Source organism: Portunus trituberculatus, chromosome 46 (genome assembly GCF_017591435.1).
Source record: "Portunus trituberculatus isolate SZX2019 chromosome 46, ASM1759143v1, whole genome shotgun sequence".
NCBI classification, from domain to species: Eukaryota; Metazoa; Arthropoda; class Malacostraca; order Decapoda; family Portunidae; genus Portunus; species Portunus trituberculatus.
Window position 1 is genome coordinate 7,137,458 of NC_059300.1, and position 27,294 is coordinate 7,164,751.

General features: G+C 37.7%; 1 protein-coding gene across 4 annotated transcripts in view; it reads left to right on the forward strand.

The window, feature by feature from the left end:
* Positions 1 to 25,087, forward strand: part of LOC123519863 — a 36,326-nt gene extending 11,239 nt beyond the window's left edge. For all 4 annotated transcript variants that reach the window (XM_045281454.1, XM_045281457.1, XM_045281455.1 and 1 more), the window contains exons 3-8: positions 299 to 496; positions 757 to 2,147; positions 12,830 to 14,318; positions 15,118 to 15,208; positions 19,026 to 19,144; positions 19,604 to 25,087. In XM_045281454.1, coding sequence (XP_045137389.1) covers positions 299 to 496; positions 757 to 2,147; positions 12,830 to 14,318; positions 15,118 to 15,208; positions 19,026 to 19,144; positions 19,604 to 23,743 — 7,428 coding nt within the window. In that variant the 3' untranslated portion in view covers positions 23,744 to 25,087. The remainder of the gene's footprint in view (positions 1 to 298; positions 497 to 756; positions 2,148 to 12,829; positions 14,319 to 15,117; positions 15,209 to 19,025; positions 19,145 to 19,603) is intronic.
* Positions 25,088 to 27,294: the final 2,207 nt, after the last annotated feature.

Genomic DNA, 27,294 nt, shown 5'->3' on the forward strand with positions numbered 1-27,294 from the left:
ACTTTATCTCTGCTTCTGGAGCTAAATAAGGTGATGACAAAGTTCTGTTTACTGGAATTTAATATTGTTCATGTCATTGCCTCCACATTGTGTGTTTGTTCTTTATTCCATTATTATATTATTCAGTTGCTGTTATTTATCTTTCAAAAGTATCTTTGCCACTATTTTGTGTCAAATTAAAGAAAGATTACAGAATATGAAGTATTTCAAGAAGTTTTCACTTATTTTTTTTTTCTTTATATAATATGAGTTGCATGAATGTCTTCACGAATAATAATGCTTATATATTTTCCAACAGCACAACTTTAGGAAAAAGGCTCATGAAACATGTCGGTTTTGGAGGGAAGGCAAATGTCAGAAGGGGGATTACCAGTGCAATTTTGTCCATGGGTTCATCTGTCCCAACGATGGAAGGTGCTGGAAAGAGAACTGCAACAGGGTTCACTTCAGCCAAAAGAACATGGGCCCGAGAGATCATTATGCCAGGCCTCATCAAGTAAGTCAGCTGAGTGTTAGTCTGGGAGAAGTTCAGTTGCATTAATTTTTTCTCATAGCTATCAACATTGACAGACAAATTACTCAGTTTTATGGAAGTATGAAAACAATCTTGGATATCACTTTGTATGTACCTGAAAAGACTGTTTATATGATATAGGAATATGCCTAAATTTGGTCTTTGCAATAATTATTTTATACCCTTAAGTGTCTGAGAGAAAATTGTTCACCATTAGACCCTGAGAGAATTTATCTTTACAGCAAAATTACTCGAGGGGCGGACATCGTCCAAGATACCGGAGGAGCCACAGTCGAAGTCAGAGCCCTCCGAGGCATCGGAAAGTGTTCCAGCGCGGGCGCTCGCCTCAACATCACAGAAGCAAAAGTCGCAGTCCAGCTTATCATACAAGAGTGTACAGTCCTTATCACCGCCGCAGCAGGAGCCCCAGTCCCTACCGAGCTCCAAGCAGAAGTCTGAGTCCACCGCGTTATCGCTCTCGAAGCAGAAACAGAAGCAGGTCCTGGCACCGCAGCAAGAGTCGTAGTGTTTCTCGTCCCATCAATAGAGGTTGCAGCCAAGAGAGAATAAAGTCCAGAAGTTCAAGTCCCATCCGATCCAAAAGCAAGAACCGTAGTTCAGCCAAAGTGCACAATAAAAGTTACAGCCAATCTCGGTCACTTAGTAGAAGTCTTTCACCAAAACCAAAAAAGAGAAGCAGTAGTAGTAGCAGCAGCAGCAGTAGCAGCACTAGCAGAAGCAGAAGCAGGAGCATTAGTAAAGGAAGATCCAAAAGTAAAACAGAATTGATTCCTCCTCAAAGCAGCAGCCCACTCTCAGTTCAGGACAAAAGTCATACACCTGAAAGTAGTAAAAGTGTAGGTCCATCATCATCAGTCATTGAAACTGAGGGAGGATCGCATAATAAGAATTGCAATAATCCAGGATATAAGATGCAATTAGATTTGGAAAATATATATGCAGATTTAGATTATGAAAGAAATCCATTGTCGACTGCATCAAAGATTGTTGACAAGGATACTGTAGAAAAAGAAGCCTTGTCTAAGTTACAAGCACATATAGCAAGAGATTTTATGAATCCTGAAACTCAAAAACTAATGGAGCAGGTTTTGTCTTCAACTAGAGATAAGGCAGTAAAACAAAATCCATTAGACGAGAGCAAATCCAAAAAGGAATTCTTACTGGATGAGGTTGGAGATGACATTGAACTTGACCTAGAAGAAGTTGGGGATGAAGTTGATGACATTTTTGCCAAGTCAATACATCGTTCTATGGATGACACAAATGATGGTAAAGGTTTGAGTACCAGTAGAAAATTGGGATTACAAGCTGGAAGTAATCCTTCCCCACCAAAATCTAATCCAGTTATAAAATCAAAGAAGCCAACTGATAGTTTTCTTGATATAGATTTTCACACGGATTGGGATCTAAAGGCTGCCCTGGAAACTGCTTCCAAGTCTTTAAAGAAACCACCGGAGATGCCTCCACCAAACCACTTACCAGACGGAAGCAAGGGTAGCACCTCCTTGTGGACTCCAGCTCTCGCTCGCCACCAGACACAAGTTCCAAAACATAGAGTTGGCTACCAGACAAAAGACAGTGACTGGGAAGTAGAAACACCTTATGTTGGAAGGTAAGTCATGTTTCAAATTGTAGAAGCAAGGTATTGAGAGAGATGTAACCAAGACAGAACACAATGGTTTATTGAAAAATGTGACTTTAGGTTAGCTAATGGCATAGGAAGATTATTGTGATTTCATCCTCTTATCTTTCAGGTCTTTATTACTCATCTCTAAATACATGGATTGGTTTACTTAGTGTGAATCAAGTAATCCAGGTCTTCCATTTTCATAAATATTTCACACGAATATTTTTCATTAAATAGATATTGGCAACGGTAGAGGACCCAAACTCCCATTGTGGTTGTCAGGTCCACCAGATATCATAATGTGTTGGTGTAAAATTTACTGTACGGTCACTTTAATGTGATGCTGATACGGTCGATTAATGCCTTCACTACTAGCGGAATTTCATCCTTATCGCCATAATACTTCTGAGGGCACAGATGTGAGCCAAACATAATAGGAAGAAGATAGTGCTATACCACAGCTTATTGAGACACACCAGGGTGAAAATGCAGGCCTCCCATTGCGTGCCCGAGTACATATGTCATTATTAAGTGAGCGTGAGTTTTTTTTTTTTTTGCTGATGGTCACACAGCCGTGCGTACCCCTCCAAAGAATGGGAATTTCGACCATGTTGCTGGCTGAATTTTGACTTGGATGTTGCAGATTCAGAAAGCTGAAGGTGAGACGAAGAAAATGCTATACAAACCTCAAAATCGTCCAGGGTGGCGCTTATGTCACTACTATTCTGAACGCCTCATATGAAGCTCCATAAATGAGTTTATTTTCATAACTTAGAAGTCAAAGTCTGATAATGAAATTGTCTATTACCATCTTAGTTATTCTGCATAGACATTATTGGTGTGATAGATACCTGATGGTGTTAACTAATTGACAGTGACCATCCTGACGAGTTTTTAGTTTTAAAGCATACCTTGTTCAGGCTATAGCAAGACACTGCTAAGGGACACGGTGATGAAAACACTACAGCACCCTCAGACTATTTCGATTTGAGCTGCAAATTTTCTCTTTGCTCTTAAAGAAAACTGAAAAAAATTGCCCTTACACTTTCTTTGTGAAGCATTAACCTCTGCAAAGGGGAGGTGAAGTGTGTGTTAAGGTTGTGTGCTGTATTAAAGTCTGAAAATTAAAGGGCTTGGTACACCAGGTGACTATATTTTCCTCTATGTAGTGATGTTAGTTATATAAACTCCAAGTAACTATAAAGAAATACCATAGTAAAATAACAAAAAAAATACTGGAAGGAGCAAAAGCATGGTAAATGAATAGATACATTGTAATATAGTGTTTAGAGACAATTACTCTGTACCACAAGACGATGCTGACCATCTCCTTGATTAAACTAGCCAGCAAACACTGACAGTTTGGATCCTCTTCAATTGCTGACAATGAGTAGGACATAACAAGAAACTTCTGCACAAAGTTATAGTATATTGCTATACGTCAACTATCAAATTTACAGATATTTTTAAATGACAGGTAAAAAAGCTAGTAATCTTTTCTAATTATGCAAATTATTTAGAATAACATGATGTCAAGATTCTGATATGGCAAACCTCGAGTTATGAGATTCTGTGAAATATTTGTTTTGGCCGCTATATTGTCATGACTGCTGATCGCAGCACAGAGGTGCTTCACCTACCAGGACAGCATGATGAATGTCGTCAGGAAGGCAATGTGTGCTGTCTTGTCAGTTAGACGGCATTACTATAACAGTGACAATTCTTTGTTTATTCCAGCTGAGATCTGCACAAAAGCATTTGATTCTTAAGAAAAATTGTTTTGTTTAATGTATATATATATATATATATATATATATATATATATATATATATATATATATATATATATATATATATATATATATATATATATATATATATATATATATATATATATATATATATATATATATATATATATATATATATATATATATATATATATATATATATATATATATATATATATATATATATATATATATATATATATATATATATATATATATATATATATATATATATATATATATATATATATATATATATATATATATACGTGAAGACAAAATTCAAGTGATTGAGAAGTCTTTGTTTATGTTTTCTGTTCTTCATCAACCCAGTCTCTCTCTCTCTCTCTCTCTCTCTCTCTCTCTCTCTTCTCTCTCTCTCTCTCTCTCTCTCTCTCTCTCTCTCTCTCTCTCTCTCTCTCTCTCTCTCTCTCTCTCTCTCTCTCGTGTAAATAGTTTCTGGGAAGTTTGGCGCCATTATGCAAAGTTTCATTACTTGTGTGTGTGTGTGTGTGTGTGTGTAATTCACCTCGGTCGCCTGCTGGTCACCCAGCCAGTCTTCCCCATTACAGAGCGAGCTCAGAGCTCATAGACTGATCTTCGGGTAGGACTGAGACCACATCAACACACAACACCTACCGGGAAAGCGAGGCCACAACCCCTCGAGTTACATCCCGTACCTATTTACTGCTAGGTGAATAAGGGCCACACATTTGCCTCGCCGCTTATCGGGACTCGAACCCGGCCCTCTCGATTGTAAGTGAAGCGTGCTAACCACTACACTACACGGTGTGTGTGTGTGTGTGTGTGTGTGTGTGTGTGTGTATTTACCTAATTGTATTTACCTAATTGTAACATACGGGAAAAGAGCTATGCTCGTGTTGTCCCGTCTCCATATCTATTAATGTCCAGCTTTTTCTTAAAATCATGAATATTCCTTGCGTTGACCACTTCCACGTCTAAACTATTCCATGCTTCCACCCTTCTATGAGGGAAGCTATATTTTTTCACATCTCTCCTATAAGTGGCCATTTTTAGTTTTTTCCCATGCCCTCTCGACATTCTTCCATTCCACATACACAGATCTTCCCTATCCATTTTTCCATGCCAATCATCACTCTGTATATTGCTATCAGGTCTCCCCTTTCTCTTCTGTTTTCCAGGGTTGGAAGTTGCATTCTTTTCAGTCTGTCTTCATAAGTCAAATCTCTTAAGTCAGGCACCATTTTCGTTGCAGCCCTCTGTACTTTCTCTAGTTTCCTTATGTGTTTCTTTAAGTTCGAGCCCACTGTATTGTTGCATATTCAAGCCTCGGTCTTATCATTGCAGTAATTATTTTCTTCATCATTTCTTCATCTAGATATACGAACGCCACTCTTATGTTCCTCAATAAGTTCAATACTTCTCCAATTATTTTGTTTATATGTCTCTCTGGCGATAGGTCATTGGTAATTGTCACCCCAAGGTCTTTTTCTTCATGACTGGTTTTATGTCTTCATTTCCTATCTTGTACATACTCCTGATTCTTCTTTCACTCTTGCCAAACTCTATTTTCTTGCATTTTGTCGTGTTGAACTCCATTTGCCATGTACAGCTCCATTTCCATATTCTGTCCAAGTCTTCCTGGAGTAGTTCGCAATCTTTGTCACATCTCACTTTTCGTAACAATTTTGCATCGTCTGCAAATAGGCTCACATAACTGGACACCCCATCCACCATGTCATTTATGTAGACTGCGAACATTACTGGTGCCAACACTGATCCCTGTGGAACTCCACTCTCCACCAATCCCCATTCTGATGGTCTGTCCTTAATTATTGTTCTCATTTCTCTTCCTACCAAAAGTCTTCCATCCATTTTAGTAAACTGCCATGCACTCCTCCTACCATTTCAAGTTTCCAGATCAGTCTCTGGTGTGGTACCTTATCAAAGGCCTTTTTTAAATCCAGATATATTCCATCAGCCCAACCATCTCTTTCCTGTATTACATCTATCACCCTCGAATAGTAACATATCAGGTTTGTCGTGCATGAACGCCCTTTCCTAAAACCAAATTGACACTCACAAAGTATGTCATTTTTCTCCAAGAAGTCTGTCCATCTAGTCTTCACCACCCTCTCACACATCTTAGCTACCACACTTGTAAGTGACACTGGTCTATAGTTCAATGGGTCTCTCTTGTTACCTGATTTATAGATTGGGACAATGTTAGCTCTTTTCCAGTCTTGGGGCACTACGCCTTCCCTTAATGAGGCATCAATTACTTCACAAACTTTTTCTGCCAATTGCTCCCTGCATTCTCTTAAAATCCATCCTGATACCCCATCAGGTCCCACAGCTTTTCTCACTTCTAAACTCCCCATCATGTTCTTGATCTCCTCCACCGTTACTTGAAACTCCTTCATAATCCCTTTCTGTTCCATTACCAGTGGTTTGTCAAAAGCAGTCTCCTTTGTGAATACCTTCCGAAAGCATCCATTCATAGCCTCTGCCATTTCCCTGGGATCTTCACTGTATACTCCATTTACTTCTAAACTTTCAATACTTTCTCTATTTTTGATGTTGTTGTTCACATGTCTGTAAAAAAGCCTTGGTTGGTCTTTACATTTATCAATTATATCCTTTTCTTGTTTCTTTCTTTCTTCTCTTCTAATCAACACATATTCATTTCTTGCTCTTTTGTAACTTTCCCACTGCTTAATCCGTCTTTTCCTTCTCCACCTCTTCCATGCATCCTCTTTTCTTGTTCTAGCCTTTTCACATCTATCGTTAAACCAGTCCTGCTTTCCAACTTCTCTATGTTGTCTTATTGGTACAAATTTTTCTCACCTTCTTTGTATATTTTTATAAATTCCTTCCACTTTTCATTTGCTCCTTAGCACTCTTGAATTTCATCCAATTTGTCTCTTGAAAGAATTTCTTTAGGTTTCCAAAATCTGTCTTGGCATAATTCCATCTTCCCACTTTATATTCTTCATTTCTTCTAGATTTCTCTTCGTCTATCACCTTGAACTCCAAAACTGCATGATCACTCTTTGCTAAAGGGCACTCCACCCTCATCTCCTCAATGACCATTGGCTCTGTACTAAAGACCAAGTCCAGTCTTGACGATGCTCCCTCTCCTCCAAACCTAGTATCTTCTTTGACCCACTGAGTTAACACATTTTCCATTGCCAGTGTCAATAGTGTATTTCCCCATGTTGTCTCTGATCCTTCCATTGACCAGTCCTCCCAACACACCTCTTTACAATTAAAATCTCCCATCATTATAGTTCGTTCACAGCCACCCAACATTTCTTCCAGACATGTTCCTGTATCACTTATCATTTCTTCATATTCCTGTACTGACCATGCATTTGTCTTAGGTGGTACGTACACCACTATGTAGTGCCTCTTTTTCCTTCATTAGTTTCTGCTCTGATCTTTAGCACTTCTGCCTTTCCCATACCTTTTTCACTTGATCCACCTTTATATCTTTTTAACCAGCAACATCACTCCTCCTCCCATCTTACCTACTCTATTTCTTTTCCAAACGTTATATTTCCTTCTCCAACCTTCATCAGGTCTTCTCCCTCTCTCAGTTTTGTTTCAGTAAGACCCACAATATCTGGGTTCTTGTCCCTCAAGTAATCGTTGAGTTCTAAAATCCCGATATCACTCCATTTATGTTGGAATACATTACATTTCGCTCATATGTAAGTTTCTTTAGTCCTTTCTTGCTGTACTTTTCTGGGTTATGAACCACTTCCTCAGTCTCATATCCAAGATTCTCCAGAAAAACTCTTTCTTCTCTTCTTCTGTCCTCTCTTCATTTTTTTCAAAGCCTCCTTTCTCAACTCATTTAACATTTCTCTTTCCTTTTCACCGAGATCTCTTCTCAACCAAATCTTCCTTGTTGTTTCCTGCTGGGCTAGCCTCCATGACTTCTCCACCAATTCATCTACATCCTTTTGTGACTTAAGTTTGATTCTTATTGGCCTCATACCTTCTCTTGTGAACTTTCCAATTCTATGGAAGTCCTCTATTTCTTGTACTAGGTCTTTTCCTCCTCTTGCACCACATTAATGATATTATTTATCACCTTTTTATGTTTTCTCTCTCTCCATTTTACTCGGTGTCTTATCCTCCTCCACACCAAATATCACCACACATCTCTTTTTGTCTACAGTTTCCCTCACCAATGTCTCATTTGACTTAATAACCTTCACCACTTTCTCAGCTATCTTCTCTTCTATGATCTGTTGATCTATAATTTCAGCAAGGCCCAAAGTTTTCTCCCTGACTCTTTGATTTCCTTTTCCAGACTTGCAACTTTGTAATTTACCTCCTTTCTTTCCACTTCCTGACTTTTTTCCATTCAGCCTGCTTCTCCATCACTTTTCCTAGAGATTCTCCACATTTTTCGCAATTCACTTTAATTAGCTTAACTTCCTCTTTCAGTGCTGCATTTTCCTTCTTCATATCGGCACAGTCTCTTTACATTGTCATAACTCGTTTCCAGGCCCTCATACTTTTCAAACAGTTTTTCAATTTTACCTTCTAACTCCAGAATTTTCTTCACATAAGCGCTCTTCTCCATTATTCCTTGAAACCCTGTGAAGTCTGATTCCTCTTTCGAGTTCACGGCCGCCATGTTGCGCAGACGTAAACAAACCAGCTGATGGCTCAAACGCAGGCTACAGTTTATATTTACCTTCACTGGACATTATTTTGCTAATCAACAGTTAACATGACTATATGGAGACGGGACAAACATTACCAGCTCCTTTCCCACCTTGGTTACTCTTAGGTAACTGTAGAATTATAGATGATTGCTCTGGAGCTCAGCGACCACCTCCGCCATCGACGATGTGTGTGTGTGTGTGTGTGTGTGTGTGTGTGTGTGTGTGTGTGTGTGTGTGTGTGTGTGTGTAATTTCACTGTTTGATCTGCTGCAGTCTCTGACGAGACAGCCAGACGTTACCCTACGGAACGAGCTCAGAGCTCATTATTTCCGATCTTCGGATAGGTCTGAGACCAGGCACACACCACACACCGGGACAACAAGGTCACAACTCCTCGATTTACATCCCGTACCTACTCACTGCTAGGTGAACAGGGCTACGTGAAAGGAGACACACCCAAATATCTCCACCCGGCCAGGGAATCGAACCCCGGTCCTCAGGCTTGTGAAGCCAGTGCTCTAACCACTGAGCTACCGGGCTGTGTGTGTGTGTGTGTGTGTGTGTGTGTGTGTGTGTGTGTGTGTGTGTGTGTGTGTGTGTGTGTGTGTGTGTGTGTGTATGTATGTATGTATGTATGTATGTATGTGTGGCAGTGTCATTATCCTCCCTTGCCTAACAACATTCAAACAGAAATGCATAACACCAATTCACACGGGCAAGTTGGAAGTCCAACCAGCCCGAAACCCCATTTCATCACGAGTATCACTCTGGTGACCCCACAACCAAGCAGTCGGTGTTCTCTACCTTATTACAAGTTTTGTAAGAAACAGAATAACCAGCGTTGACACAAACATCTTTATTTTCTAACCATTTTCTTCATTTCATCTTTATATTAGACGTTTCGACATCTCAGTATGTCATCATCAGTGGTCTAAAAGTAATAAGATAAAATACACTAAAATTCTAATACACACAATAAAAAATTATACATAAAATACAAGTTTGAAAAAATCTGTACAATATGCAAGGGAACAGCGGAAGTCATATTATTTAGTTGTGAAGAATTAGTTTTGATATGTAAGGATTCCAGTATTCTGAGATGTGAATTGTTACTACTGTCTATTATTTTAAAGTGTTCAGTTTTAAGAGGGACACCACAAACCTCAGAGTGATCTCTCATAGCTGAATGGGAGGGGGGTTGTGACTTCTACTGCCCATTCTGCTCGACTGTCCCTTGTGCTCGTCCACACGAACCTTTAAAGCTCGAATTGTGCTTCCAATATACCCAGCTTGGCAACTGGGACATGTGAACTTATAAATGATGGACAAGCGCAACTCAGTCGGCAGGCAGTCCTTGAAGTTAGAAAATGAACTGATTCTAAAATGATTAACTGGAATGAACCTAAAATCAATTTGGGGATAGAATTTCTGGAAGTTATCCGAGAGACATGACTGTATTTTCGAAGTGACTAGACCTAGATAAGGGAGTCTTACATGTATAGTTTCCTTGTTGACTGTGGGGATAAGTAGTTTAGGTTGATACTGATTATTTAGGAATTTACGAGTAATGTTATTGAACAAATCAGTTGTAAATCCGTTATCTGAGAAAAATTTCTTTAAGAATAAGACTTCTTTATGAAAAAGTTCATACGAGGAGGATGGGCAGAAGGCTCTGTGCAAAAGTGTCGTATGAACTTTTTCATAAAGAAGTCTTATTCTGTTACGGAGCAAAATCCATTACTGCAAAGTTCATTATTGCGAGGCACCAATGTATATATATATATATATATATATATATATATATATATATATATATATATATATATATATATATATATATACACACACACACCACACACAGTCTGCGCAATTGAATTAGGCCAAGACGCATCAACTACAATAACATGTAAACATTTCAACTCTTGCACAACAGAAAACTACTGAAAAAAAGTAAATAACAACTTACCACCTACTAGTATTTAGTTGTTTCCTTTCTTCTTTATACACTCCTGCAGTAGTTGTGGTACAGAGTCCACAAGTTTGTGAATAACCTCTTCACTGAGGTTTTCCCACACACTTGTGATCACAGACCTGAGTTTCGCTACAGTGCTAGTGTCCTTCTCACGAAGTTCTTTTTTCACTATTGACCAAAGATTTTCAATTGGATTTAAGTCTGGGCTGTTTGCTGGCCAGTCACGGATATATTCTATGGCACAATTGTCTAACCACTCTTTTACAGGATAACTAGTATGGCATGGAGCGCCATCTTACATGAAAACCGTTGCACGGCAAGTGTCAAAACAGTCTTCCAAGTTGTCAAACAACAAATCTAGATATTTTTCTGTGTTTACTCTAATGCCCTTTTCAAAGAACACCAGCTTCCCAACACCATGGTATGAAAAAGCACCCCACGCCATGAGGGAGGGGGGTGCTTTAGAGACTTTACCGTGTAGCGTGGATCATAGCAATCAGCACCCCTTGGTTTACGAACATATCTGCAAGGTGTTCCTGTGACAGTGAAAGTACTCTCGTCTGACCACAGAATACTTTGAATCTTGTCTAGTGGCAACGACAAACAATTTTTAGCGAATGTGACGCGGTTCTTTTTGTGGCGAGCTGTTAGTAAAGGTTTGCGTGCTGCACGGCGCGATGGCAGGTCCAAGTATTCATGGATATAATGGGAGACACTCCTCAATGACACATTTTGTAGGAAGTCTGTGTTACTTTGTTTAATGTCATGAGCTGTGTTTGTAGGATGACTCATCAGTTGCCTCTTGATAACATTTAATGTGCGCTTACTAACTTTTCTAGCTTTTCCTGGCCGTTTTGAATGAACGGGTATCACTTCATCGGGACACTCGCGGCACTTTTTCACCCACCGCTTCACGCTCCTTGACGACACTCCTGTTGCATCCTCAATTTCTTTTGTGCTATAATGAGCTTTGTGTAAGGTATGAATACGGGTGACAGTCACCTGGCTCAAGTCTGGCTTACATCCCATTTCCTGGTGAGCGATGACACCATCCGAAATGTAAAGCTCAATTACGGGAAATTTCAAATCCTGGAGATCAGTGCGTGTTGCTGCCACACCATACAACATGCAACTGATTTATCTATGGGGCATACTTCATTGATTTGCAAATTGTCTTAATTAAATGCCAGATGTACGATAATTGCAACTAATGCAATGCTCTCGGTCACATCGCGGCTTAATTAATTTGCGCTGTATAGTATATATATATATATATATATATATATATATATATATATATATATATATATATATATATATATATATATATATATATATATATATATATATATATATGAACCTCTAACTGTGTACAGTTTAGTTCAGTAATCATGTTCACTTGACGTGATTTTTACATTACGTGACCCCTTCAGGAATGTATCCCTCACATAAATCGAGAAATTCTTTTATATTTGCTTATGGTGAAAAAAATAGCTTGTTTGATGTTTCCATATTTGTCTTGAAGTAATTATTTTTGTATTATTTAGCAGGAACATACCCTGGATATATACAGCATGTGTATATGTTACTCTTAAGTACTGCCTGACTGGATTCACAAGAATAAGAGTAAAAATAATGTCTTTCTTGTTATATATATATATATATATATATATATATATATATATATATATATATATATATATATATATATATATATATATATATATATATATATATATATATATATATATATATATATATATATATATATATATATATATATATATATATATATATATATATATATATATATATATATATATATATATATATATATATATATATATATATATATATATATATATATATATATATATATATATATATATATATATATATATATATATATATATATATATATATATATATATATATATATATATATATATATATATATATATATATATATATATATATATATATATATATATATATATATATATATATATATATATATATATATATATTTATTTATTTATTTATTTATTTATTTATTTATTTATTTTTATTTATTTATTTATTTATTTTTTTTTTTTTTCTGAAGATAGGTAAAAGAAGACAGGTTGTAGTTTCAGAATATAAAAGGCAGTCTTTTTAAAGTTATTTTTATTTATCATATAGATCTTTGGCTGGCAGTATAATGCATAACATCAATCTTTTAATTGATAATGTGCATTGCAGGAAGGACAAAAGTGAGGTCCAGCGATCAGCTGCTCCAACAAGAACTACCATGACTGCTGGACCATCTTGTGATGTATCTCCCAGCATACCTTTTGCTCTACCTTTGTCAGAGCCTCAGAGCATACACAGAAATTCACATAAAGTAACAGAAATATCCCAGGAAAGTAAAGAGGGAAGAATGATTCAGCAGACAGATGTGCTTTTCCCAAGTGCACAGTCTATTCCCTCTAGTATTCCATCTGTAGTGCAGTCAATTCCCTCTAGCATTCCATCAGTAATCTCACACACCATCAATCAACCAGTCAAGCCAAATGTGTCATCTGCAGATCAAGGTGCACTGGATACAAGCATGTTGCCATCTTGCTCAGCCAACCTCATTAGGGATGCAATGAGTGAGAAGGAACTGTACCATTCCCCAAAAGAAGGAGCTACTGCTCCCAAAAAAGTTTCACAGGAACAGACTCCACAAAAATCATCTGAAAGTCCAAAAAGATCAAAACGCAAGCGTCGCAAAGAAAAGAAAACAAAACGAAAGAAAGGCTCTTCTGAGGATGAAGATGATTCCAGTGACTCTGATGATAGCAAAGATGATAAAAAGTTGTCACATGAAAATGAAAAAGAAAATGATGAAGTTGAAATGTTGTTTTTCAAAAAAGAGAGCCTCATAAAAAGAGTCAAACTGTTGTTTGAACAGAAGAAAATTATGAGCAATCAACGTGAAGATATAATAAGCAATCACAAAGGAAGTAAAGCAAGTCTATCAAGTATCTTAGAAGAAAATTCTTTCCTCACACAAGAAATAGGAAAGCAGATTGAAAACATAAATAAAATTATAAAAAATGTCAACCAAGACATTGAATCTAAAAGAGGAAACTTCAAGCAAAAGACTTCATTATCAAAGGAGAGGTCAGAGAGCCCTCATGTGTCAGCAGAAGCACACAAGAAATCACAGTATTTTACTGAAAAAGAAAGAATTTCCAAGAAAATGATTAAATCCACTGAAAGATCTGACATCTACAGGGTATCAAAATCTCCCTATCAGAAAAATAGTAGATCTCCATCTCCATCATATTTAAAACATGGCCCATCAGAGGTTGAGCACATGCCAAGAGATAGGGACAGTAGGAATTCCCGATCTCCCAAGTCAGTCAGGCACAAGAGGTCAAGATCACCTAGTTCCAGTGTATTCAGAGAAGCTCCAAAGCCCGTACCTCCTCCTGAGGTGAAGCAAAGTGCCTCGCCTCCAAGGAAACGTGCTGTTAAGAGTATGATAGAAGTAGGTAAGAAGCCAGCGGGTGCAACATCTCAGTATCAGACTCCCAAAAACCTGGATTCTTCAGTGCAGTATGCCCCTCATGAGGCCCAGAGGACATATATTCGCTACACAGACCAAGGAATGCATTGGTGTAAGCTGTGCAGTTTGTTCTGTGAAACTGCTCCTGACTATGTAAATCATTTGATGACAGACTCACATCTGACAAGGGTTAAGGTAAGCTATTGTAAAAAACACCTTCCTATTATACATTTGAACTACTACTTCTTCTTCTTCTTCTTCTTATTATTATTATTATTATTATTATTATTATTATTATTATTATTATTATTATTATTATTATTATTATTGTTGTTGTTGTTGTTGTTGTTGTTGTTATCGTTATTGTTATTAGCTGTAGTAGTAGTAGTAGTAGTGGTAGTGGTAGTAGTAGTAGCAGTAGCAGTAAAAGTAACTTACTAGTAAAATTCATTTAAATTGGCAAGAAATGCAAAAGATAAATAGCTTCTAATGCCTGGGTTCGGTCTCATGCTATCACTGAAAAGTGGAGAAAGAAATGCAGCAGAAAACATTACAAAGAGCATATTGTATAGGAGCTTTAGGATGATGACATGAGAGTTCCAGCACTGATGCATGCAATTGAGAGATGAATGGCAAGTGAAGGGCAGATCTCTAAGGTTCAGGCAGTGGTGATAAGTTATTTGAGAGGTGCTTATAGAGCACGCTGAGAATGTATATGGAATGCTTTGCATATTTCTTAAAAGTGCAGTAACAAATGGCAGAATGGTAGAGGTGATAAGCACAATAAATTTTGAAGGTTGTATTACTATTTTGTGGGAAGAATATAAGGTCACAGGGAAGATGTATGTACAAAATAGAATTGGTGGTTTGGGCATGAGAGCAGGACTATAAAACTGGATGGACAAAAGCTGTTGAATGGTGTAATGTTACAAAAATGTCATAAGTAATATATAGTTGATAATTTACTTTTGTTTTCCATCCACTGCACCTCCAGAATGATCGGAGGTCATGGCTCTCCAAGGCTCCAAGGGAAGAAAAGGATCCAAAGCCACCCAATGCTCAGGTTTTGACTGTTCCTATACAAGGTAATTGTTTGTTTTATTCATGTTACTCTGAAAAGTCCCAAATAATGAAACAGATTAGAGTATGTTATGAAACATAGATATGCTGTTAAGGTATGGAGGTAAAATCGTAATGCACTAGGCTTATAAAATGTGAACTGTCATGGAGGCAGTTAATATACCATTATGGTGGAGAAAGCCAGTTATTGTACCTCTCTCTAAAAATTGATATTGTAATAATCAAAATATAGCAATAGTGATAGTGAGATAGGGGGCATATATTTATTTAGTGTGCCAAGAAGAGTCTGTGGGTGAATGCTGAGTGAGAGACTGATGATATTGATTGAAGTGAAGATCAGTATGGGAGACGGGAGGATTTACGGAAGGGAAATGGTTGTGTGGTTCAGATTTTTGCTCTGATGGAGGAATACTCAAGAAAAGGTGATAAGTTGTATGCAACATTCATGTATCTAGAGATAGTATATGATAGGTTGGATAGGGAGCCGCTTTGAGTTATTAAGATCTATGGTATATGACAAATGGAAGAAATTCAGACTTTTTATAGGGATGTGTTTATGAGAATAAATGAAGAGCTAGTGAAAGTTTTACTGTAAGAGCAAATCTGAGTGTGTGATGTTTCTGTTATTTGATATACTTTATGGATGGCTGTATAATGGAGATGAAAGCTAAAAGTCAGAAGTATTAGTAGCACCAGCACAGTGGTTCTCTACCTGGGGTTTGTGAACCCCAGAGATTCACGAGATTTCCATTGGTAATAAGATGTTCAATCAAATAATATCTTTTGCAGTATCATTGTGTATTAAGTTAGGGTCAGGCACCAAAGTAACATTCTAGGAGATACTTAGATGGCTGATCTAATAATATCCTTTGCAGTAATATTGCATATTGAGTTAGTGTCAGTCACTGAATTAACATTCTGTTCAGTGTCAGATTACTTGAGGTTCGGATAGATGGTTATGTAACTCGGATTCTTAACAAGAAAAATTTTGTAAACTCTTGCACCAGACATGGGCATGATTATGAAAATGATTAGGATTTGATTTTGATTATGGTCTGGAATGCTATTTTGATTGTGATTAAATTATGATTGTTTTTTTTTTTTTTCATTTTTCTGATTAGGATTTGATTATGATTACTCAAGTTTTGCTGTTTTTTTATTATGATTATTTTTTTTCTTTTTGTGCTTGATTATGATTAGATTGTAATTATAATCACATTTCACTGATTTTAAAAAGCAATGGTTAAGTATGGTACTATACCTAAAAAATAGGTAGCAAATTTTATACATTAGTTACACTTTTACATATTTGTGCACAGTAATATATAAAACTTTTTAAATCACATACTAACTAATGATGGGAGTTTGGAAAGAGTGCTAGGAGAAAAGAGCAACATTTACATACATCGATGAAAATATGAAAAAGTTAATAACAATGATACATCTGCATTTGGAGTATGCAGTATTAGTGTGTTCATCAAATCTAAAAAAAGGCATCAGGAAGCTGGAAGGAATCCAGAAAGCTGCAACAAAAATCCTTACACATTTAACTGAATATAATTGTGAAGAGAGGTTGGAAAAACTGGGATTAACTACACTGGAGGAAAGGAGGGAGAGAGGTGATATGATAGCACTATATAGGATATTGGAAGGGATAGAGAAGCTGGACAGAGATGATCTCATCAAACTTGATATGAGGAGCACCAGAGCATATGGAAGGAAACTGAAAATGAATGATTGCACAAGAGATGCAAAGAAATACAGCTTTCCTCATAGATGTATAGCAGCGTGGAACAAACTTTATGAGTAAATGGTGTGTGCAAAGACTGTACATAAATTTAAGCAAAATTTTGATAGAAATGGATCAGGAGGCAGAGCAGCACGAGTCTAGTGTGGCTCTTTTCCTGTATCTCACAACTAGGTAAGCACATATATTTGTAACCAGTTCCACGATCGATATTCAAATGACTCATTTAAATGATAATATGTAGCCCTGTGGCTAGGCATTCTCATTTCTCACACCATCCTTGCTTATATTAACAATATTACCACTGTTCTTTAGAAATTATCACCACAAAACTTGATATAACTACAAAGGTATCTAAATTTCAAGTATTATAAAAGTCTCAAGTTAGATCCCTTCAGTTAAAATAGTTTTCTTGCAGTACCAGAGCTGGTGGGCGATTTACATTATGTTACCAAAAGATATTGCAGCTGCTGTTTGAAATTTCGTATCAATGGTTTTGATGGGAAACCCAGTGGTTCACTTTGCACCATTGATCCACCACACCATACCTTACCCTATATCATGGTAGAAGAGAATGCAAGTAAAAACATGAGATGGTGCCAATGCTTTCAGAACATACTTTGACTTGAAAGTAAAGTGTTTTATGGAAATTACAAATATGTAGATAGTCACAATAATCACATTATTATTATAAAAGAAATTTTGATTATGATTGATTATGATTACATAAATTTAATGCTATTTGATTATGATTATGTAATCACAGCCATGGATTATTATTCTTTGATTAGTAATCATAATCATGTCCATGTCTGCCTTGCACTAACATATCCCTTTACAAATAGCATTGTTTACTAGCAGAGAATGAGACGAAACTAAAGAAATATACATGGTATAGATAAAAAAAAAATAAATAAGAATATGAAAACTGAAGGTGAATGTTGGGAAAAATAAGGTAATAGTGTTTGAGAGGAGAGAAGTGAAGTTGTGTGATTTTAGGATTCCTTAGGCCCCTTTCACTTCTTAGCACCACTACTGGAGTGATATTGATGCTTGCACACTAAGCCATGACCATAAAAGTAATACTGCGGATGTAATTGCCTTCAACACAACAAAAAGTCACTCTGCTTGTCATTACCTGGCACTCATTTGTAACTTTCATCTGTAGCTGCAGCTGTATCACTATTTTAGCAGTGTTTGCATGTGACTGTCGTGTTGCTCATACACGACTCATACAACATGGCTCTAAGTAGAGCATCAAATGTGTGTTTTTAGTAGTACTATTGATGTACATGAATAGTGCTGCCAAAACAATACTCACAGGCCACAAAGCATTGCTAAGTGGTTCCTTCTGAAAGGGGATTATTAGTGTGAATATGCCAGCTGTAGGCAGATGTGAGATAGGAATTTTTGGGAGGATAAAGAGAATGGATGAGATAAATGAGATTTGTATCTGCAAGCATTTGAATGTCACAAGATGGCTTGGAGGAGTCATGAAGAGAATTTTATCTATGAATATAAAGAGAGGTTTGAGGAATACTATTCTGTAGGCAACTTTGATGAATGGAGCAGAGTCCTAGACATGTGATGAGGCACTCAATAGTCTGAAGTATGAGAAGTTATCTGAGAGGAGCTTGTGGAATGACAAGATGAGAGAGTGAGAGCTATGAGGAAGGGTATGATAGATGTGGTGTATGTACCTGTGCACATGGTGCTAATTGTTGAGTGGTGAAACGAGTGAAAGGAATACACTGAGATGTTAGGGCTATATTGAAAGGATGAAGATGAAGAGTTTATAAAGAAAGGTTCTTTTGAGCAAAATTGAAGATGCTTATAGGAGAGTAAAGAAGCAAGAAGGGAAAGTTTGGATAGGAAGAAGTGGAGGCTCTTCTGTTAACCACCCCTTTAAGGGATGCTTCCTGAGGCACCAAGGCATCAGAGACAGATAGAGCAGGTAGAAGGAGCTGTTTTTCCTTCCTTTTTTCAAAAGTGAAGCTTATATTGATAAATATTATTTCATGATTATGTATATGAATAAAAAAGAATTTGCAATTTACATTATGCTAATTTTTCAGGACTTGAATTCCTACATTCTCTCCCGTGTTATTACTGTTCTCTCTGCGATGCATTCTTAAGGGACAGAGGTGAAGCCTTAAGGCATCCGGAGTCAAAGATGCATATCTCAAAATACAAAGTAAGTAAAATTCTCTCTCTCTCTCTCTCTCTCTCTCTCTCTCTCTCTCTCTCTCTCTCTCTCTCTCTCTCTCTCTCTCTCTCTCTCTCTCTCTCTCTCTCTCTCTCTCTCTCTCTCTCTCTCTCTCTCTCTCTCTCTCTCTCTCTCATTAAGAGTTGGAGTAATTTTATATTTTATTCATGTTTTACTTCAAGATTTAGAGACATACATACCCAAAGCATGTGAACATGGATTAAAATCTGTTATCATGATCAAAGCTTGTGCAAGCCTTCAGCAAAGACAACATTGATATCCATCAGGCAGGTTGCAATGCAAAACCATGTAGTGAAGTTATTGGTTATAGAACATGGCTAATAATGCATATGAATAAGGAGAATAGTTTAGAGTCTGTATTACAAGCTTCTGAATATGTATTTGGACAATGTGATGTTTAATTTGTTGTATGTTGATGAATTTCAGGTTCATCGAGCACAGAATCCTTTGTTTGAATCCACATTCTTAAAGGCTAAAACAACAGCATATGCAAAATACAAGATAGATGAAGAACGTAAGAAAATGGAGACAGAATTAGGTTTAAATGAGAAGACATCAGTAGAAAATAAGTTGCTCAAACAGATAAAAGAAAAGCTTGATAAGGAAAGTAAAGAGGATCGAACTTCTGACAGTAGAGATGACCCTGTCAAAGCTTGTAGCAGTATCAGAGTTGCCTCCCGTGGACCAAGATATTCCACTGACAAAAAGCCCTCCACCTCCCATTCTTCTCCTAGTAGTACTAGCAGACATTCAAAAGAAAAGGAGTGTCTCCCAGTGAATAATGATAGTTCTAAGAAGACCAGTGGTGTTAAAGATTCAAAAGTTGAGACACAGAAAAGTGAACTTGTGGATAGTGAACATAATGATGAAGATAATGGTGAGGTCAATGTTAAAGTTAGTGACAAACCTGCTATTGAGGACAAAGTGGAAACAAAGCAGAAAGAAGATGGATCAAGAGACAGAGATACAGACCGAAAGACAGCTAGTACAAAACTTCCATTAATTGGAAAAATGCCATTCTTGAAAAGAAAAGCAGGGATATCAAAAAGCAAATCACAACAAAATACTCCACCTGAAGAGGTATCAAAGGGAAAAAAAGACACAAAAGAAGATGTTTCATCTGAAAAGTTGAAGATACCATTACCCAGCTGTACAATAGATGATGATGATCATGTGAACACAGCAGTAGAACAAACACAGCCAACTGTACCAAAGGAAGTAGATGACAGGAAACTACCACTACCTTCAGTGAATATTAAAGAAGATTTTATTCCACCTTATGATCCTACTGTACCTCCTCCTCCAATCACTGGTGCTAAAACATGGAGTACTAGTGACAAAAAGGACTCAAGTGGCTCAGCATTGTATGATCCTCTTGAGGCAGGTGATGAAGACTCCTCAGATGGTGCAGCAGCTGCAACTATTGAAGCCTTGGATCTCCTAAATATCCCTCTCCCTGGCTTCAAAACACCAACTGAGGTGTCTGCACTGCCATTACAACAGGAAACAGAAGATGTATACCAGCCAGAAGATATGGAAATAGAAAACATACCATTAGATGAGGGAAAGATAGAAGAAGGAATAGAGGAAGTTTATCCACCTTCAGGAATCGTTGTGCATCCAGATATCCCACTCCCACCTGCAGTTGGGATTCTCCCCACTCCCTTGAGCTCAGATGAACCTCCTCCTCCAGGCACAGAAGGAACTGACTCTTTGTTAAATCGTGAATTTGATGAGAATATTAATTCTGGAAATCCCTTACCTGTTTTTGGACCTCAGGAGTTCATTCCCAAGAAAGCAACACTTTGTAAAATTATGAAGAACAAGGATGCAAATATTCCTGCTCCACCTGGGACTGAAGATGAATATAATGTTGAAGATGTTGATCACTTTTCTCATTTGTCAGGCCACAGTAAAGATAAAGCAGAGAAAATAAATAGGCAGAGACTTCACTCAGAATCAGGTTCTCAGTGTAGCAGTAGTAAAGGAGCTCCTCCTTCATTTTCTGGTAAAATATTACAAAATTCATTAATGAGATCTCTAGCAGTACCAAAGATGCAACAGATGGACAAGCAGCTGCAAAGCCATAAGGAAAGAGAGTTGACACCTCCCCCACCTGGTACAGAAAGCATGCCAGATGAAAAGGACCAGTCCATCATGGGTACATCTAACACGGATGTCATGAAGGATTTGGGATTAACTAGAGGAGATTCAGAGTTAATGCTATCCAACCTGAAAATAAACACAAGTCAAGAAAAGGCTTTGCTTTCTCCCAAAAGCTCCTCTAGTTCTAAAATTGTAAATAAAAGTGGTTCTTCATTGAACTTACTTTCCTTTAAGGGTGAAGTTAATTCTTTAGAAGATAAAACTTCAGAAATTGTGCAGAATATCTACATAAAGGATTCTTCAAATGAATTTTCTACAGTAGATGGAAAAAGTAAAGAATCAGATTCCAAATCTAGTGATGAAGAAAGTTCTGGTGCTTATCTTCCTGAGCAACTTGACGCTAAAAACACAGCCATGTCATCAGATGCTAGCTCTCTTTCCCACACAGATAAGGCTGCTCTCTCTTCTAAAGATGGAATTGTTGGTTCAGATTTATTGCCATCAATTAGTTGTGTGGACAACAGTGAGTTGATTAATTCAAAAACAATTGTTTCAAGTAATATAGATGACAAAGAAGACTCTTCCAACCAATGTTTGACCATGAATACATCTGATGAAAACCAAGTGTCTAATACCATTGATAAAGATGTTTCTTGTACACCCCTGCCTGACAAGCATGATGGTGAAAATGAAACAATATCACATGACAGTGAAATGCAAGTTGATAGCACTGTGTGTGATAGTCAAGACTCTTATAAAGACTCTACTTTCAAAGAACTGGGTGAGGAAGAAGTGAACCTAAAGAATACTACCAACAGTGTATGTGATAGTCAAGACTCTGATGAAGCCTCTGTTTCCAAAGAATGTTTGTCCAGTGAACTGTTAAGTTTAGAGAAAACTGTTGAAGGTGTATATGAAAGCCAAGAGTCTGATAAAGGCTCTGCTCCTAAGGAATGTTTGCTTGATGAAATGAGTTTCAAGGAAAAAACTGACAGTGTTTGTGACGGCCAAGAGTCTGATAAAGACTCTGCTTCTAAAGAATGTTTGCCTGATGAGGGAATAAGTTTCAAGGAAAAAACTGACAGTGTTTGTGATGGCCAAGAGTCTGATACAGACTTTGCATCTAAGGAATGTTTGCCTGGTGACAAAATAAATTTCAAGGAAAAAACTGACAGTGTTTGTGATGGCCAAGAGTCTGATAAAGACTCTGCTTCTAGAGAATGTTTGCCTGATGAGGAAATGTGTTTAAAAGAACCTATTAAAGACAATATTGAGTGTTATGTGGTGGGTGAAGGAAGTCTGGTCCATGGCAAAGATGACAAGTATCAGATACCTATACTAGAAGACCCTTCAATTATAGATACTACATCGTCTGTTAATACACCATCAGCTAGCAACACTGAATGTGATAGCCAAGACTCTGAGAAAGGCTCTTTTTCCAAAGTATGTTTATTGGAAGAGCAAGACAGTGATGTTTCCAGCAGTTTAAAGGAAACTCCAGAAGACAGTAATGAATGCAGTACTATTATGAATGAAAAAGATCTGAATCTTGGTATTGACATAAATGAAGAACCTAAAAGTCCAATTATTAAATGCAGAAGTCCTCTACAGTTTGTAAATTTTCCCAAAGGTTTTGAAAGCATGGATATTTCCGACTTCTATTCACCATCAAGTGATTCCACTTGTACACAAAATGTTGATGCCTCTGAAACAACCATATTGAAGACAGAGAATCTTCCTCTTTCAGTTTCAGCTGAAAATATGATAGATGCACAAGAAGATTTGTGTGGGACACCACAAAGAAAAGCTGAATCCACAAAGGAAGACACCTGTGAATTTTATGTTGAGAAGGATCAGAAGGAACCACAAGCTGCTGAAGGACCTTCATGTAGTCAAACTATAGAGGTTCATGGAAAAGAATTATACACTAATAAGGATTCACAAGATCATGATTTTCATTCATATGAGGGTCATGATTTCCTTGAAAGTAAAGATGTTAAGGATGAAGCCTTTCCACTTGAGTATCCCTCTGAAAGAAAAGTTGCTAGAAGTTCCAGAACAGTAGCAGAAATAGCAGAGTATAAAGAACAAGAGACTTCTGGGGAATCTGAGGAAATTAGTCACGACTCAGCAATATTGATTGATGAAGTTGATTCAAAAACTTCTGAGGAAGAGTCTGCAAGCAATTCTGGCAGTGTTAAGGAAAGAAAAAGAAAGTCTGTGAGGAAGGCAACTCGAAAGAAGACAACAAAAGTTAGAAAGACAGAGGATGATGAATGCCCATCACCAAGAACCAGTGCCAGCAGGAGTAGTGCTGGCTGCCTTAGTCCTAGTTTTGTGGAGTCACCACGACCCATGCGTAGCAGCAGGAGGGCAGCTGCTGCAGCCATCAAAGCAATGGCAAAAGATCAAGATGACACTCCTCCTGATTCCCCACCATCAGATGATGACAGTGATTAGTAAATGAATGTCCTTGATTGTTATGATAATTTCAAATCACTTCAACATTAAGTCACCCACAGATTGTTTTACTCTGTGTTGCCAGTATATAACTTGATTAAGTAGCATCTGTTGAAATTAAATATGTATTGTTCCTTTAAGATGTTACCTGTTTATAAAAGTGAATTTTAAAATATTTTACATTGTAAATATCTTATGTATCATATTTGATCAGGTATAGCTATCCTATTGTTTTGGAATTTGTTTGAACATGTTTCAAGAACAATACTATTTAACAAACTGGTACATAATTAATCTTTATAATTGAAGGGGAGAACAGTACTTGTTATGGAAATCCAGAAATTGTCATAAATTTTAATGGTATTACTATAATACATTAGAATTATTTGCAAGAACACAGCACATTACAGAAATGCATTAACATTACAGTGTGTAATGTTACATAACTGGAACATCAAATTCTGGGTTCACGAGGGGCCAACACAGAGGTTACTCAAGGACCTCAAAGCTAGTCCCTGCTACTTATGGGTTCAGTTGAAGCAGCAAGATGGGAATTTGTGACAAAAGTACCTGTGAGTGTTGATATCTTACTATGAGTAAGGAAAAGACTTAGGGAGTGATGCAGTAATGTAATATATATATATATATATATATATATATATATATATATATATATATATATATATATATATATATATATATATATATATATTATATATTAGATGAACAATAATGTCATTTTGTAATATCAGAAATACTGTACTGTCATAAATTCTGTGCTTGAATAAGAATAGTATTTGTTCATGACATGTTTTATTTAATGTATTAATATATATTTTTATTGTGTAATTCAATATCACTAAACCTTTTTCATAGACAGACCATCATTAAGAGTACAAAACAGTCCGTCAAGAATATGTAATACTTCTTAACTATAAGTTAAGAAGTATTGAAGTCCAATTTCATTGGACTTCAATTTTGTCACATCGGTTTTTTTGTGGCACTGGTCATCTATTTGTGAATGTGTGTTGCACTATGGTATTCATAGTGTGATAGATTTTATCCTTCAAGTACCGACAAGATGAGCCAAAGAATTGTATGTAATACCACCACCTTTCTCATCTCACTCGTTTTGAGAATACATGCACGAGAACAGATGTCAGATATCCTTGCTTCGTAACAAAGGTGTCAGTTGTCTGTTTACTAATAGTAGTGTACAATGTGTGGAAGACGAGAACAGAGCAAAGCCAGACCGTCCATGTCTTGTGGCAGGAAACAATTGGAAATATGTACATTGTAATTTATTTATTTATTTGTTTGTTTATTATTAAGCAGCAACTTTTATCTTTTTTCTTTTATTTTTCCCTTAGTCATGTAGACAAATGGTATTGCTCTCTCTCTCTCTCTCTCTCTCTCTCTCTCTCTCTCTCTCTCTCTCTCTCTCTCTCTCTCTCTCTCTATATATATATATATATATATATATATATATATATATATATATATATATATATATATATATATATATATATATATATATATACACACACACACACACACACACACACACACACACACACACACACAGCCCGGTAGCTCAGTGGTTAGAGCGCTGGCTTCACAAGCCAGATGACCAGGGTTCGATTCCCCGGCCGGGTGGAGATATTTGGATGTGTCTCCTTTCACGTGTAGCCCCTGTTCACCTAGCAGTGAGTAGGTACGGGATGTAAATCGAGGAGTTGTGACCTTGTTGTCCCGGTGTGTGGTGTGTGCCTGGTCTCAGACCTATCCCAAGATCGGAAATAATGAGCTCTGAGCTCGTTCCGTAGGGTAACGTCTGGTTGTCTCGTCAGAGACTGCAGCAGATCAAACAGTGAATTACACACACACCCGGTAAGCGGCGAAGCAAATGGGCAAGCCTCTTAATGTGTGGCCCCTGTTCACCTAGCAGTAAATAGGTACGGGATGTAACTCGAGGGGTTGTGGCCTCACTTTCCCGGTGTGTGTTGTGGTCTCAGTCCTACCCGAAGATCGGTCTATGAGCTCTGAGCTCGCTCCGTAATGGGGAAGACTGGCTGGGTGACCAGCAGACGACCGTGGTGAATTACACACACACACACACACACACACACACACCGTTATCGAGCGAAATTGTTGCCCGAAAACTCGTGATAAATGGAATGCGAGATAATGGAAGTAAAGAATAAATGGGAAATAATAAATAGGTGCCCGAAGCCACATCTTGGTAAATTTCTTTGGCTTCATCCATAGTTTTGCGAATGTCTTCTGCTATAGATTCTGCCTTGCCTAGGTGTCGATGTACCTTTGAAGTTCAATTTTTACCAAGATTCTGTTAGCACTCCTTATTAGTGTTACGGGTAGCTGACGCTAAGGGTGCGATGTGGAATTTTATTGTCCTGCAAACACGCACGCCTAATGTGAGACGCTGCATCCGTTAGCACATTCGCCAGCACTACCCCCCTGACTGTACTTCTGCCGCTGGGGCAGCCGCTGGTGTAGTCGAGGAGCATCAACACAAACGCTACGCCTCTCGCCGTGGAGAAGAGCCTGGTCACTGCAGGACATCGGCAGATGCATCAGCCAGCGAAGCGTAGAGCCTCGCAAACACCCTGTCTGCCTGCCTGGCTGCGGCAGGTCGCAAAGCCAATATTGTGCATCAGCCTCGTAGTGGTGAGTGGCAGCGGCAACGACATGCTGCGGGTCAGCTTCCAGAGGGCAACATACACCACATTAGCCCTGCACACACACACACACACACACACACACAGGCGTAGTGTAGTGGTTAGCCGGAAAGCGGCGAGGCAAATGGGCAAGCCTCTTAATGTGTGGTCCCTGTTCACCTAGCAGTAAATAGGTACGGGATGTAACTCGAGGGGTTGTGGAATCGCTTTCCCGGTGTGTGTAGTGTGTGATGTGGTCTCAGTCCTACCCGAAGATTGGTCTATGAGCTCTGAGCTCGCTCCGTAATGGGGAAAACTGGCTGGGTGACCAGAAGGCGACCGTGGTGAATTACTCTCTCTCTCTCTCTCTCTCTCTCTCTCTCTCCAAGTGATAGGCTTATGCACTGGTATTGCACTTTTCCAGAGGCAATCCCCACATAGGACAGCCCGAACACACACACACACACACAAAGATGGTGCTGGAAGTAAAGGATCTAACATATGAAGAAAGGCTGAAGGAAATGGGACTGCCAACCATACAAGATAATGGAGAAAGAGGAGACCTAATAATATTGTATGAAATAGTTAATGGCATTGAAAAGATAGGTAGTCAAGCAAGACCTGGACATAGAAAGAGTAGGAAGAGGCAGTGTGTGAAGGATATTGGAAAATAGTTTTCTACATAGAACGGTGGAAAAGTGGAATGCATTGAATGGTTTTGTTGTTGCAGCACATAATGTGCATAGCTTTGAAGAATATTAGATAAATGGAAATGTGGAGATAGGACATTATGAGCCCTGCTCGAACCCTGTACAATACAACTACTAAGCGTTTCAGAGAGTTTGAGGGCACGTTTTTCTAGAATAACTTTGT